General features: G+C 44.8%; 1 protein-coding gene across 10 annotated transcripts in view; it reads left to right on the top strand.

Annotated features, from left to right (window-relative positions):
- Positions 1–16353, top strand: part of CACNA1B (calcium voltage-gated channel subunit alpha1 B) — a 495135-nt gene that overhangs the window by 469038 nt on the left and 9744 nt on the right. For 7 of the 10 annotated variants that reach the window (XM_077467939.1, XM_077467936.1, XM_077467938.1 and 4 more), the window contains 2 exons: positions 1978–2019; positions 10883–11072. In XM_077467939.1, the coding sequence (XP_077324065.1) occupies positions 1978–2019; positions 10883–11072 (232 nt within the window). The remainder of the gene's footprint in view (positions 1–1977; positions 2020–10882; positions 11073–16353) is intronic. The other 3 variants (XM_077467940.1, XM_077467934.1, XM_077467935.1) reach the window with 1 other exon arrangement.

The raw sequence follows: 16353 nt of genomic DNA, 5'->3' as shown, positions 1-16353 counted from the left end.
CCAATACATCCTTGGGCCGCACATCGCAAAGCAGACCCATGTGAAAGAATGAGTGGCAGCCTCAGCCTGTTCTCTGGCCAGGTTATGTCCCCAATGCATTTTGCTCTGCCCCTGGAACTTAATCATGGGGATGGGAGTTCTGATCAAGAGAGGGGATTTTTTAAGTGCAATATCGGCAGACACATGACAGCCAATGATGCACTTAAACCCTCCCTCCTCTTGCTAGTAACTCCCACCCCCACTAATTAAGCTCTGGGGGACGGAGTGAAACACATTGGGGGCATGGCCTGGCCAGAGCCCGGGCTGAGACTGCCATTCATTCTTTCACACGGGTCTGCTTTGTGATGTGCGACTCATGGACACATTTTCTGCCTTGCTGAAGCTTGTAGCCGGGACGGGCTCCCATCTTAACACACAGCGGTTGTCTTTGGACTGTATCTCTAAGCCCTTGTACACACGGTCGGACATTCTGACAACCAAATCCGTTGGATTTTGTCTGACGGATTTTGTCCGAAACTGTTGCATACACACGGTCGGACAAAGTTGTCTGGAAATCCGATCGTTCAGAACGTGATGACATTATTTTGTTACGACGGGACTACGTTCAGGCTAGTAGCCAATAGCTTTGGTCTAGGAATTTGATCTGAGCATGCGTGGCACTTTGTCCGATCGGAATTCTCTACACACAAATCGGACAAAGTCGGATCGGATCATGTTGTCGGAAAATTTTATAGCCCAGCTCTAAAACTTTGTTGGTCGGATATTCCAACGGAAACAGTCCGATGGAGCCCACACACATTTTCCGTCGGAATGTCCGACCGTGTGTACAAGGGCTTACCTGAGTGGCACCTATATCTTTTACATTTCTATTTAGTACTTCACTGAAGTTATTTTACCTACCCCTAGGGAATAGATGGACCCCAGTGTCTCCAAAACTGGAACCTTCTTAGTACTTCTCAGGAAGCAATACCGTTGTCCCTCAGAAAATGGATAGACTGTGCTGTCACCAAATTGAATTTCTTATACTGCTTACGAAATTATGTCTTTTGGGTTCTGGAGACTGTAATATCATACATACTAGCCACAAAATGTTCACCTACTTCATAGTTCACGGGAAGTGATGTCATCGGTCCCTAGAAAATTGACAGAAAACACTGTTGGCTTGAATTACTAAAGCTGGAGAGTGCAACAACTGGTGTAACTGTGTATGGCAGCCAATCCGCTTCTAACTTCAGCTTGCTCAATTAAGCTTTGCCAAAAAACAAAACAAAAAAACTGGAAGCTTATTGGTTTCTATGCAGAGTTGCACCAGATTTTGCGCTCTCCAGTTTTAAATCATCCCCTATCATTGTCTGAAACTGTCATTGGTTCCAGGATAATAAAATAGGCTGCTTTCCTCAGGATAGTAGCCAAACCCAGAAAGCAGCTGTCTTTACTGTTTTTTTTAGCAAGTCCTGTGTCTGTTATCCTCAGAATGGATAGATTATCTTCTTGACCTGCCACAGGATGCCTGGCATGGTGTTGTATAATTAACATGTACACCACCATCCTAGGCTTTTCACATTCTCACATACAGGTCTGTGAACATGGTGTTACCCATTATTGCATTAATATGGTCCAGTTTTTAACTGTATTCTAGTGCATGTATCTCATCTTATGTAACTGTTGCTGACTTGTCTCTTTTCCTTTTTGTACCACTCTCCTTTCCTGCCCTCGTTGTCATCCCATTGTCACTTCACCTATGTCCAACTCTGCTCTAACTTTCACTTGTGTTGCTTTTGTGGTTCTGTCCTCTGTTTTCTGTGCCCTCCCTTAATTTATTTATCCAACTTCCTCCTTCCTCCTTCTTCCTGTCACCCCCTTGGCCCCTTCCTATCCCCCTCCCCTCCCTCCCGATACTCCCTCCTCCATGCTGTCTGCCGCTGGTCTCCGTTGGTGCCGTTTGAAACGCTTCACCACCTGTTTGTCTTTCATCAGCCACGAAGCCGCGCTCCCTCCCCCAGGAACGGTTACTTACCCGTATGTAGACTTATTATTTCTCATCTCACGTGTGTGTAGTGCTCTGACCGTAGCTCAAACCCATGTGCATTAACCAGAGTCTTCCATTCAGTTCTGCCAGCCATGTCAATGTCTGTCAATTTTTTTGTCACAGGTAAATCAAACTAGTGATTAATATCCATGGATTTATAGCAAAAACCCAATGTGAACTTTTTTATTTTTTTTGTTACCAAAAACAATGAGGCTGATTATAACGAATTAGACCTTCGCTGCTGCATGTGAAAACTCAAGAGTAGAATGTAGCCTTTGCTACGGTGCTGCGAAAGAGTCCTGGTTCTGAAAAGCAGTAAGTTTGATAAAAGTTAGCAGTTGCCTTTTTAGTTATAGCGGTTACAGTGCCTTGCGAAAGTATTCGGCCCCCTTGAACTTTTCAACCTTTTGCCACATTTCAGGCTTCAAACATAAAGATATAAAATGTTTATTTTTTGTGAAGAATCACCAACAAGTGGGACACAATTGTGAAGTGGAACGAAATCTATTGGATATTTTAAACTTTTTTTAGCAAATAAAAAACTGAAAAGTGGGGCGTGCAAAATTATTCGGCCCCTTTACTTTCAGTGCAGCAAACTGACTCCAGAAGTTCAGCGAGGATCTCTGAATGATCCAATGTTGTCCTAAATGACTGATGGTGATAAATAGAATCCACCTGTGTGTAATCAAGTCTCTGTATCAATGCACCTGCTCTGTGATAGTCTCAGGGTTCTGTTGAAAGCGCAGAGAGCATCATGAAGACCAAGGAACACACCAGGCAGGTCCGTAATACTGTTGTGGAGAAGTTTAAAGCCGGATTTGGATACAAAAAGATTTCCCAAGCTTTAAACATCACAAGGAGCACTGTGCAAGCGATCATTTTGAAATGGAAGGAGTATCAGACCACTGCAAATCTACCAAGACCTGGCCGTCCCTCTAAACTTTCAGCTCAGACAAGGAGAAGACTGATCAGAGATGCAGCCAAGAGGCCCATGATCACTCTGGATGAACTGCAGAGAACTACAGCTGAGGTGGGAGAGTCTGTCCATAGGACAACAATCAGTCATACACTGCACAAATCTGCCCTTTATGGAAGAGTGGCAAGAAGAAAGCCATTTCTCAAAGATATCCATAAAAAGTCTCGTCTAAAGTTTGCCACAAGCCACCTGGGAGACACACCAAACATGTGGAAGAAGGTGCTCTGGTCAGATGAAACCAAAATCCAACGTTTTGCCCACAATGCAAAACGATATGTTTGGCATAAAAGCAACACAGCTCATCACCCTCAACACACTATCCCCACTGTCACACGTGGTGGTGGCAGCATCATGGTTTGGGCCTGCTTTTCTTCAGCAGGGACAGGGAAGATGGTTAAAATTGAGGGGAAGAAAATGCACCTGTTAGTGTTGGTAGTGCCTGTTGCGCTACATAATGATGTCAATATCCTGTGTACTATGCTTAATAAAGCTGCTTTTTGAATCAAAAAAAATTGAGGGGAAGATGGATGCAGCCAAATACAGGACCATTGTGGATGAAAACCTGTTGGAGTCTGCAAAAGACCTGAAACTGGGACGGAGATTTATCTTCCAACAAGACAATGATCCCAAACATACAGCAAAATCTACAAAGGAATGGTTCACAAATAAACGTATCCAGGTGTTAGAATGGCCAAGTCAAAGTCCAGACCTGAATCCAATTGAGAATCTGTGGAAAGAGCTGAAAACTGCTGTTCACCAAACGCTCTCCATCCAACCTCACTGAGCTCCAGCTGTTTTGCAAGGAAGAATGGGCAAGAATTTCAGTCTCTCGATGTGCAAAACTGATAGAGACACCCCAAGCGACTTGCAGCTGTAATCGCAGCAAAAGGTGGCTCTACAAAGTATTAACGCAAGGGGGCCGAATCATTTTGCACGCCCCACTTTCGTTCCACTTCACAATTGTGTCCCACTTGTTGGTAATTCTTCACAAAAAATAAAATTTTATATCTTTATGTTTGAAGCCTGAAATGTGGCAAAAGGTTGAAAAGTTCAAGGGGGCCGAATACTTTTGCAAGGCACTGTATGTTTATAAAATGTGATTTAAAATGAATGGGGCTGTGGGTGAGTTAGGTGTTAACCAGCACTGGTCTTATAAGAAGATAGAAAGAAGGATGAAGCAATCAGAAGAAAAAACACTTCACATTTGACCTCTAAGCCCTTGTACACACGGGTCGGACATTCCGACAACAAAATCCGTCGGACGGATTTTGTCGGAAACTGGTGTTGCATACACACGGTCGGACAAAGTTGTCGGAAAATCCGATCGTACGTAACGTGATGACATTATTTCGTTAGGACGGGACTACGTTCAGGCTAGTAGCCAATAGCTTTGGTCTAGGAATTTGATCTGAACATGCGTGATACTTTGTCCGATTGTGTGTAGAGAATTCCGATCGGACAAAGTCCGATCGGATCATGTTGTCGGAAAGTTTTATAGCCCAGCTCTAAAACGTTGTCCGTCGGATATTCCGACAGAAACAGTCCGATGGAGCCCACACACAGTCGGATTATCCGACAATGCGGTCCGATCTGACATTTTCCATCGGAATCCGTGTGTACAAGGGCTTACTAGTGAAGGATTGATATCAGTAAGCTTCCTGCCCGGCTCAACTTAAACTTCAGTGGAGACTATGTGAGCAGTTCCATGGTATTGGTCACATTACTGGGTACCAAAATCATGTAAAACTGACATTACAGGGCAAGGTTACATGCTTTAAGTTTTCTTAATATCCGACAGGCTGAAAGTGAGAATAAACATCCGTTATTTTAGCACTACAGGTCCTGTTTAACAGGGGCCTTTTTAATGTGTTCATAGAGATAAGCCATGTTCAAAAAGCATCTCAAGAATTCTTCAGGCTCTTTACATTTCACATGAGCCCCCAAATACAAATAATCAATGAATGAGTACTATTATCCTGGATTACATGGGCGTCAGACTATAGGTGATCACGGTCTCCCAAAAAAGTCTCTCTTTGTATCCTTTTCTATAGTATACTTTCTACGGGGTCTGTAGGATACAATGCAGTAAAACAAGAAGGGAATTTACTAGGAGTCTAAACTATGAAAACACAGAGATATCTTGTTGACAGACAAAGCTTTCCAAGATCAGCCTGACACTGAAGAGGATTCTTAGAGATAATTGGGCTCACCTAGAAAAGCTGGAGCAAAGTAAGAATAAAGGCGTAGCTGAACACTTTCAGAATCTTCGCCAGGTTTCTGTGATATATTCCCAGCTCCATCTTTGATATTGATTGGGCACGAGGCAAACATTTTCTTGCCCCCCCCCCCCTCCATTCTGACACATACAAAAAATAGCAGGTGGACTCAAAATCAGTTTACTGCAACAAATCACACAGCTATTGCAATTGGTTTCCAGAGGTTACAGCCTTTCCTTACCACTCACTGGCTGGTTGCTAAAGGTTACAACACATTTCTGCTTGCCAATTGGTTGCTAGAGGTTACTGCACATTATTAGCACTCACTTATTGGTTGCTAGGGGTTACAGCACATCATTACCACTTACTGATTGGTTGCTAGAGATTACAGCAGATTACTACTGTTCACTGATTGGTTGCTACAGGTTAATGCATATCATTACCACTCACTGAGCACTGGAGAATTTCCAAATAATCGAGCAAGTAAAGCAGCACATTAATACACATACTACAGGAAAGGGTCAGAGACGGCAAATATACTGCAGGAGAGCATCAGAGACTGCGGACATGCTACAAGTGACAATCAGAGACTGCGGACATTATACAGGAGATAATCAGAGACTGCAGACATGCTACAAGTGACAATCAGAGAATGCGGACATTATACAGGAGATAATCAGAGACTGCGGATATTATACAGGAGACCATTAGAGACTGCGGACATGCTACAGGAGACAATCTGAGACTGCGGACATGCTACAGGAGACAATCTGAGACTGCAGACATTATATAAGAGATGGTCAGGGAACTTTCAGCAATGCGCAGCTTTACAGTTGAATAACACAGCTCAGAATTTCAGCAGTCAGGTATTTAATGGGTGTAAGGACATACCTGGCCATCCAAGCAAACTGCATACAGCCAGAGGTCCAGGGGCGGGGCTTCCACTCTCTGCTCTTACTACAACTGCTCCCCCCCTGAGCATACAGGCAAGAGCAGGTCAAGAGCATTTAGTGGAACTCCTGGCCCTACCCCCAGATCTCTGTATTCCACAGCCAGTATAGAGGGGTGGAGCCGGGAGCTCTACTGACACTCCCACTCCGATCACTGCTCTCACAGCTGCTCTGTTCTGAGCATACAGGCTGCATAGGGCGGGGTCAGAGCATCAGTGGAGCTCCCGGCCCCGCCCCCTCTGATGGCTAGCTCAGGAATACAGCCTCTAGTGTGCGTTCTGCAAAGCCCACTTCAGGGGCCCCAATTCATGGGTAGCACGGGCTCAATGCTTTGGGCCCCCCAACAAAGATTGGGCCCTGGGCAGGTGCCCGCCGTGTTAAAGATGGCCCTGTATATTCCCAGTGATATCTCTTCAGCATGAAGTCAAATAAACCTCCCCAATCCTGCTCACACCTCTACTGGTATTAAAAGGTAGTAATCTGTCATTCGCGATCTGTATAATGGCAAGCACCTCCAAATGTATGCACAGATTTCTAGCTTTCTCTAAGCCCTTGTACACACGGTCGGAGATTCCGACAACCAAATCCGTCGGATTTTGTCCGAAAATGTTGCATACACACAGTCGGACAAAGTTGTCGGAAAATCCGACATGATGGTGTTATTTCATTACGACGGGACTACATTCACGCTAGTAGCCAATAGCTTTGGTGTAGGAATTTGATCTGAGCATGCGTGGCATTTTGTCCGATCGGAATTCTCTACACATGATCGGAGTATGTCCGATCGGAGCATTTTGTCGGAAAATTTTACCAACAAGTTGGAAAACTTGGTCCGTCGGATACTACCGACGGAAACAGTCCGATGCAGACCACACACAGTCGGAATATCCGACAAAACGGTCCGATCGGACACATTCCGTCGGAATCTCCGACCGTGTGTACAAGGGCCAAGACCTCTATGTGAACACTTAACCCCTGAATGGTCATATATGTAAATATTGACTTCATGTACAGTTGGTCATTGGTCCCTAGCCCTGCCACTCATCTCTCGTGCTGCTTTATTCAGCACTATGGTGGATGGCCTCCTTAGCTTTTAGATGGGGCACAGATTGATAAACTTTGCTCTAAATTGCAAATAATTAAGGACACCAGAGCTACTCACGGAAAAAAGAGGTGCCTACTATTACATGTGAGTGATGAATTACTAAATTTTATGCCACAGGTACACACTAAAGTCATAAGAGGTACATTGCCTTGAAAAATATTCATATCCCTTGAAACTTTCCACATTTTGTCACATTACAATACAAACGTAAATGGGATTTTATGTGATAGAGCTACAGAAAGTGGCACATAACTGTCGAGTGGAAGGAAAATGATGAATGGTTTTCAAATTTTTTTACAAATGAATATCTGAAAAGTGTGGTGTGCATTTGTATTCAGCCCCTTTTACTCTGATACCCCTAACTAACATTTAGTGGAACCAGTTGCCTTTAGAAGTCCCCTACCGTTTTTTTCACTCCATAAGACGCACTCCCCCCAAAAAAATGGGGGGAAATGTCTGTGCGTCTTATGGAGCAAATACTGAACAGCAGAGCCGCTGATAGCAGGATCAATTTGGCGGCAGAACGATGCCCTATTAACTCCCGCAGGATCATTCACATGTAAATCACGCAGGCATTGTTATGTAAATGAGGCTGGCCACCATGATTCATATGCAGATTACACCGAGAAGATGTAAACAGCATACAGGTGAGCATGTAGAGGTGATCAACGAGGGGGGTTTGAGGTGCAGAGTTGAATGGGAAGGAGGGGTGGAGTGCAGAGGTTAGTAGATGAGGGGTTTGGAGGACAGAGGTTAGCAGATGGTGAGTTAGAGGGGCAGAGTTGTACTGGGAGGAAGATAAGAATGCAGAGATTAGTAGAGAGATGGGGGGTTACTGTAAATACACCTGTTACATCACTGGTCAGTGTAAATGTTTCAATATATTTTTTCCCCATCAACTCCCACCATATATGGAGGAAGTACCTCTCTGTCCACAGCCTCTCCAGCACAGATCAGAATGTGAACGGTACATTTTTTCTAGAGTTGTGGGAACAAGATACCATCTGGTCAACATCTTGTTATTTTCTGGTGCTTTGGACTCCTGAGCTAGAATGAGTAATACAACTGCTGCATTTGTTCTATAGTAAACTCACATTGGAGGTCGCGTTCCCAGTCTCTAGTGAAATATGGTTTAGGAATCAACTTGGCTGCATCTAACAGTTTGTTTAGGATGGAGATCGTGTGAGGCTGAGGATCCTGAGCTGCCCATAAATCTTCGAACTTTGTGAAAGTGGATCTAAAACAACAAAATCTGCCAACTGGCGGTACCTCCAGAAGTCGAAGGGGAAGCTCCCGTATGTCTCTCTGATAACACCAAAGTTTTTTTTAATTCAGCAGCTACACATACTGTAGCTGCTGACTTTTAATATTAGGACACTTACCTTTCCTGGAATCAAGCGATGTTGGCACCCCAGCTGATGTTTCCATCAGTAGACCATTGCCTGTAATGGAAACCATCAGTGATGCCTTGCGACTTCACAGCCAGTTTCCTACTGCGCATGCCCCCCTCCCCCCAAAAGGTGCCAAATGGGGCACCAGAGGGGGGGGGAAGAAGGCAGATAAGTGGAGCTTCCACTTTTGGGTGGAACTCCAATTTAAGATCAAGTTTACCCCTATGCTTTGTGGTAACACGCATGTTACTGCAATGCAAAGTAGTACACCTAATAGGTTTCCAGTTATTTTAAATGACACCCAAATGCAGTAAAATAATGCACCTGAGTCGCAGATCACCACAATAGTTGGCTGTTGTGCTTTGGCAGGCTATTTAAATAACTTGTCTGCCTTAACGTGCATGTATCACCATAAGCCGAGTGCTCTGCATACCTGCTGGGAATTGAGCCCTCATACAGAGCCGCCTACACTCCTGCACCGCGTCCCACAAGCCCTCCAAGCCTCTGAAGGTCCTCGCTATGCCGCGCCAATGATGAGAGCCTCCACAGCCACAGAAACTGTCAGGTTTCCTCCCAATAGTGAGCTGTCAGGTACAACGAAATGGCGGCAACTCCCAAACACCACAGACCGCTGCTAGACCTCTAGAGGTGGATCGCAGCCACAGCAATTTCCAGAATATGAGGCGGTCGCAGCCACAACTCAAAGCGGCCCCAGGACAGAAATTTCCCGGTAGGCTTGTCCAGCCCTGTCCGGGAGATCACCGTCGCTCGTGGGTGTCTGTGAGCCCAGAGCCAAATGCGGGAGGCTCCCGCAATTCCCGGGAGACTTGGAATATCTGCTGTACTAAGGCTGTACTACTTCTACTTTGCAAAGAATTTGAATGAAAAGCCTTCAGACATTTCTATTCACCGAATTCAAACCAGCCAGTGTTTATGACTGACTGCATCTGATCATCAAAATATTCCTGCAGCTGCCCAGTAATTATCCCGGTACTTCTGGGTATTAGGAACATATGATACAGCCTCTGTCCTGGCCAATCACCACACCCTAGCAATGTGACATGGGGTGCACAGGGGTCTACCATACATTGAGTCAGTGGCGTCGCTAGGGGGTGGCTTTTGGGGCTTTAGCCCTGAATCTGTGGCCCATAGCCCGAGTCTCTGCAGGGGTCCCCAAGGGGAGGGGAGGCTCTTTGGGGACCCTGACATAAGTGGGGGGCTCTCTGGGGACCCTGATGCAAGGGGGAGGCTCTCTGGGGACCCTGATGCAAGGGGGAGGCTCTCTGGGGACCCTGATGCAAGGGGGAGGCTCTCTGGGGACCCTGATGCAAGGGGGAGGCTCTCTGGGGACCCTGATGCAAGGGGGAGGCTCTCTGGGGACCCTGATGCAAGGGGGAGGCTCTCTGGGGACCCAGATAGAAGGGGGGGCTCTCTGGGGACCCTGATATAAGTTGGGGCTCTCTGAGGACCCTGATGCAAGGGGGGGGCTCTCTGGGGACCCTGATATAAGTTGGGGCTCTCTGGGGACCCTGATGCAAGGGAGAGGCTTTCTGGGGACTCTTATGTAAGAGGGAGACTCTCTTGAGATGCTGATGTAAGTGAGGGCTCTCTGGGGACCTATATACACACACATATCACTGTATGTACATGTGTATGCTCACCCAAGCGTATAACTTTCTTTACTACGCTGCTATGGGCTCTAGCCCCAGATCTTTTGTAGATCTAGCAACGCCCCTGCATTGAGTATTAGGAGTAATTCTCACCAACATTTCTGCACTATTGCAGGGAATCACAGTGCTAGGAACAGATGGCAATTGTAAAGATAGGCACTGGAAGATGCCTAGCATGGAATGGAAGCTGATTTAGCATTCAATTCTTAAAGCAGTTTTACTTTAACATGAACTTTTTAGACAAATGGAACTATGTCCAGTCCTGAAAAATAGGTAACACAAGGTGCCTCCTGTGTATGTTCAGGGAGCCCCCAATCCTCAGGCTTGCATTTCTCAATATCCTTATCAAATTAATTAGGCTGTCATAGTTGAATGTGGATCTCCGTAAATTCCCAAAAATATTATTCCAAACTCTGTAAAATATGTTGGTCTCTTAATATGGTTATAGAATAATGTCCAATATAATTATAAAATAGCACAAATGTAATAAGTAACAGTGTCCTCTTTCTTTGAGTTTATTGCGTGTTTGTGAATTGTCATTGCAGCCTATAACTGATACAAGCCCGATGAAACGTTCCGTGTCAACGCTGACTCCCCCGCAGCGGCCCCAGCTGTACGAATATTCCCTAGAGAGGGTGCAACATGACCGCAGCCATCAGCACCACCACCGATGTCACCGGCGCAAAGAGAGAAAGCAAAAGTCCATGGACAGGTCTCCGCAGAACGACGACCCAGGTAAAGCTTAAAGGGTAACTCCACTTTCGTGGGGGAAAAGAAAATAGTTAATAAAAAAAAAAACATTATAGTGTATAAAATTGCGATACAAATCATATTGTAATTGAATGTTATTAAAAATTACCTTTCCTTTTCAATCTGCAGCCACTGTAATTTTCTGAAAATGCAATGCAATATGGCTACCTGGAGGTGGTCTGTACACAGACTGTGTAGTGACCACTCCTCAGAAGCATCATTTCTTGTGTGATTGGCTCAATAATTTTCCCAGAAGTCTGCAGAAAGATACAAATCAGATTTCAGGCATCTCCTGCAAAAAAAAGTCATTTTTGGTGAGAAACTCCCAGTAGGAACACGTCTAAAGGAATGCAGGCTCTGCCACTTTCCTCGTTGGTGCTCTGTAGCTGCCACAGCTGACTGATAATTATGAAACCACTCCCATTATACTCACTTTCACATATGGACACAAACACACAGGGATTTCTTCAGAATAAAAAATGGTAGGAATCTGTAACAAAGTTTGTTAAAATCTTTGTAATTTACCTACTATCAGAGAAGTACTTACCAAGGCTGAGAGCGGTTCACCCTTGCAACTAAGCGCAGTTTGCCCCCCCTGGAGCTGATACAGGGAGCAAATGGCACAAAGAGGCACAGGCAACCCAGGTGGCAGGGGAAGCCTTGCATGAAGGTCTGGTAGAGATGGACACCTTGTGTAGCAACTGGCTGGTAGCTGTAGAGGGCGGAACGCCCGGCTGGGGGTCAAACACTGATAATCCTAGATACAGGCACAGGCTCAGGTAAGGTGTCTTAGGGAGACACAAGCAAGTCCGGGTCACAGGCCGTGGGTCAGGGCAGGAGACAAGAGGCAAGTCCGGGTCACAGGCAGAGGGTCAAACACTGGAGGTAAGCGGAGTCCGTATAACAAAGCCGGGGGTCAAATCCAGGAGATAAGCAGCAGCGTCAAAGAACAATCCGGGTCACAACAGGTAATCAGATGCACAAACAGGTTTTCAGGTACCGTATATACTCGAGTATAGGCCGACCCGAATATAAGCCGAGGCCCCCAATTTACCCCCAAAAAACTGGGAAACCTATTGACTCGTGTATAAGCCGAGGGTGAGATATGCCTGTCCATCCCTGTGTGTGTGTCCATCCATCCATCCATCCCTGTGTGTGTGTGTGTCCATCCATCCCTGTGTGTGTGTGTGTCCATCCATCCATCCATCCCTGTGTGTGTGTCCATCCATCCATCCATCCCTGTGTGTGTGTGTGTGTCCATCCATCCATCCATCCCTGTGTGTGTGTGTGTCCATCCATCCATCCCTGTGTGTGTGTCCATCCATCCATCCCTGTGTGTGTGTGTGTGTGTGTGTGTGTGTGTGTGTGTGGCCTTGTGTGTCCAGCCTACCTGTGTCCCGAGCGTCCGTCCGGTCCCGAGCCTCCGTCCGGTCCCGTCCCGTCCCGAGACTCCGTCCGGTCCCGTCCCGTCCCGAGCCGAGCCTCCGTCCGGTCCCGTCCCAGGATCACCGCTCTTCGTCGGCGCCCATTCCCCTGTTCAAATGCTGCGCCTCCCTGTCTGTGATAGGCGGAACACAATTTCCCAGCAGCCTGTGTTCCGCCTATCACGGACATCGTCTCATCCTCGTCCGTAGTACGAAGATGAGCGGATGTCCGTGATAGGCGGAACACAGGCTGCTGGGAAATTCAGTGTTCCGCCTATCACAGGCGAAGGCGGAGCCGGAGGCGCGGCTTTTGAATTATAGAATGGCCGCTGTCTGTCTGCTCGACACGCTGATCGAGCGGGCAGACAGCGATGACTCGAGTATAAGCCGAGGGGGGCACTTTCAGCCTCAAAAAAGAGGCTGAAAATCTCGGCTTATACTCGAGTATATACGGTAACAGGAGCTGAAGATGAACCAGCAATTGATGTGTGCGCCAGAGCAGCTTTTATAGGCCGCCAGGGGCACGCTAAACGTGCGCCAATGTGCACAGGCGTGCGCCAGTGTGCATGTGCGTGCGCCTGAGCGCCGGACCGTGAATGCGCCGGAGCGCCGGACCGTGAATGCGCCGGAGCGCCGTTCCACCACGCATGCGCGCAGGGACGCGGCTGAAGCGCCTGGATGGCCTGAACCCCTGACACATAGATCATCTGGGGGGGGGGGGGGGGGTGGGAATGTTTTTTTCTCAACAAAAGTGAAGTTACGCTTTAATATTTGCACCTTGATGTAGCGTTAAAGACTATGTTTAGTTGAAACAAAACTTTATACCCCAGGAAAAACAGTTTTTTTTTTTAAATTTTGGGCAGAGCAAAAGAAAAGTTAGAACGTCTGTTGAGTTTTTATCTGTGGGGGTGGATCAAAACTGTGACTTTATACCACCCAGCGTGTATTATAAACACAAATGATGCAAATCTAAAAATATTAACACTTTATTTTGGACATATGAATTAAAAGATTATTTTAAAACCAAATCTACAAATTGGCCATCCAGGGTTTACTGTAAGCGTGGTCTTGAGATCAAACTATAAGGTTGACGCATTTTGCAGGGAGCCTCGCTTCATCAGGACCCGGGATCTCAATGTAAAAATGCTGTAACAATACATATAAATACATGATTATTGTATTATTTCATAAAGTATCTTGAAAGTACTTAGAGTACAAAATATATTACAATAAATAAGATGTCATAACCCCGGTATTTTCGTAAACGCAGTGCGTTTCTCTTTAACATAAAATTGGTCTCTGCGGTGTATTCGCTGCGAGATGCCCACCCCCCTCCCGCCACGCTTCGGTCATCGACAATTGCGTCCTCTCCCATGGATGCCTGACTGCCAACTGAGTGGAAGATGGCCCCAGCTCAGCTCCATAGCGTGGGTGGGTGGAAACTACGTGAAACGTTATTTTCACCCATAGCTGTTAAAGAAGAATTTTTTTTTTTTTCCTTTATTACATTCTAGTGTAAATATGAGATCTGAGGTATTTTGACTCCCAAATCTCCTATTTAAGAGGTCCTGTCGTGGTTTTTTTCTATTACAAGGGATGTTTAAATTCCTTGTAATAGGAATAAAAAAGTGACCCCATTTAAAAAAAAAAAAAAAAAAAAAAAAAGTGTCAAAATTAAAAATAAAAAGTAAAATAATTAATAAGAATAATAAGAAGCGAACGCATACGTAAGTAGCGCCTGCATATGAAAACACTACTCAAACCACCCATGTGGGGTATCGCCGCGATCATTAGAGAGAGAGCAATAATTCTAGCTACAGACTTTCTCTGTATCTCAAAACTGGTAACCTGTAGAAATTTTTAAACATCGCTTGTGGAGATTAAGGGTAAAAGTTTGTTGCCATTCCACAAGCAGGTGCAATTTTGAAGCGTGACGTGTTGGGTATCAATTTATTTGGCGTAACATTATCTTTCACAATATAAAAAAAAATAATTAGAATTGCGCTAAGTTTACCGTTGCTTTATGTTTTAATTAAAAAAAGTGTATTTTATCCAAAAAAGTGCGCTTTTAAGACTGCTGCGCAAATACCATGCGACAAAGTATTGCAATGACCACCAATTTATTCTCTAGGGATTTTTTTTTTTTCTAAGTAATTTTCTAGCAAAACAAAATTATTTTATTTTGTAAATAAGTGTCAAAAAGAGGCTTGTGAATGAAGTTGTTAAACAGACTTGTTGGTAAGTGGCTAGTAACAAGGTCTCCCGAGCCCTTGAGCCTTTGTGGAGACACCAGGTCCGCATCACTACACAACCAAAACCAGGGGTTATTAATATATATATATATATATATATATATATATATATATATATATATATATATATATATATTACACACACACACATTTTTTTTTTCATAGAAAGGTTACAAAAAAAAGGGGGAGGAAAAGGCAAAAGAAGGGGGGGGGGGTGAGGAAAAGGAGTGGTGAGGGGAGGGGAGGGGAAGGGGGAGGGGAGGCGATAGGGAAGGATTAAAAAAAAAGAGCGAGGTAAAAAAAAAAAAAAGCACAAATCAATGGGAATAAAGTGAAAAAAATCTATGGATCTTACCCAAAAACCCATAGTAAGCCTCTATCCCATCTATGTCTAGAAGTCTGCAATGGGGGGACTAGAATATCCAGTTCAAGGACTAGTATCTATAATAAAAAGTAGTCTTTTAATGGATATGTCTAAAATATAGTGTTAATATTTTAAATTTCGCACTTTCAACTACTGACATCTGATATAAACCAATGTATAGAACATAAACATATGTGAATGAAATGAAATATGTGCAATGTCCATACACCGCCACCAGATGTCTCCAATCAAGTGAAAGTGATATCTTTAAAAGTCCATGAATGAAATGTGAAATCAAAAGTGCCTTCATACTGGAACCCCCTAGGCAAAAATCCTGCTCACCAAACATACATGACACCCAATACAGGGAGTCATAAACAGCATGTCAAGCAGAGATGTATCCTCCAGGGAAAAGGAAACCGACCCATGAAGTTGCACACCCACCGAGCAAAGGGTATGGTATATCACATATGTGAAGAAGAAGAAGAAGAAGAAGAAGAAGAAGAAGAAGAAAGGCTCCTCATAGTGCAATATGTAAAATGTATTACCGGTATATTTTAACTAAAAAAAATGCACTTACAATGTTGCAGATGAAAGAAAGCTCCTTAAAGCAAGGAGGAACGCCAATCACATTCCAAAAGATGGCGGAAGTGACGTGGCACGTACTACCCAACCCAACGCGTTTTTCACCAACACATTTAGTAGTACGTGCCACGTCACCTCCCGCATCTTTTGGTACGAAGGTGTCCCTGCTTGTTTTAATGAGCTTTCTTTGATCTGCAAAATTGTGCATTTTTTTAGCTACGATATAATAAATGTTACATATTTCACTATAAGGAGCCTTTCTTCTTCTTCTTCTTCTTCTTCTTCTTCTTCTTCTTCTTCTTCTTCTTCTTCTTCTTCTTCTTCTTCACATATATGATATACCATACCCTTTGCTCGGTGGGTGTGCAACTTCATGGGTCGGTTTCCTTTTCCCTGGAGGATACATCTCTGCTTGACATGCTGTTTATGACTACCTGTAATGGGTGCCATGTACGTTTGGTGAGTAGGATGTTTGCGTAGGGGCTGGTGGAAGAAGGCACTTTTTGATTTCACATTTCATTCATGGACTTTTAACCAGTTCCCGATCGGCGCACGCCAAAGTATGTCGGCAGAATGGCACGGGCAGGCATATTGACGTACAGGTACGTTCATTTTTAAATGCCGCCCTGCCATCACGTGCG

The sequence above is a fragment of the Lithobates pipiens genome, unplaced genomic scaffold (assembly GCF_037356315.1).
Source record: "Lithobates pipiens isolate NorthernLeopardFrog02 unplaced genomic scaffold, aLitPip1_a1.2 Scaffold_11, whole genome shotgun sequence".
Lineage (NCBI taxonomy): Eukaryota > Metazoa > Chordata > Amphibia > Anura > Ranidae > Lithobates > Lithobates pipiens.
The sequence above is the reverse complement of the archived record's forward strand: the minus strand, read 5'-3'. Positions and strand labels throughout refer to the sequence as shown.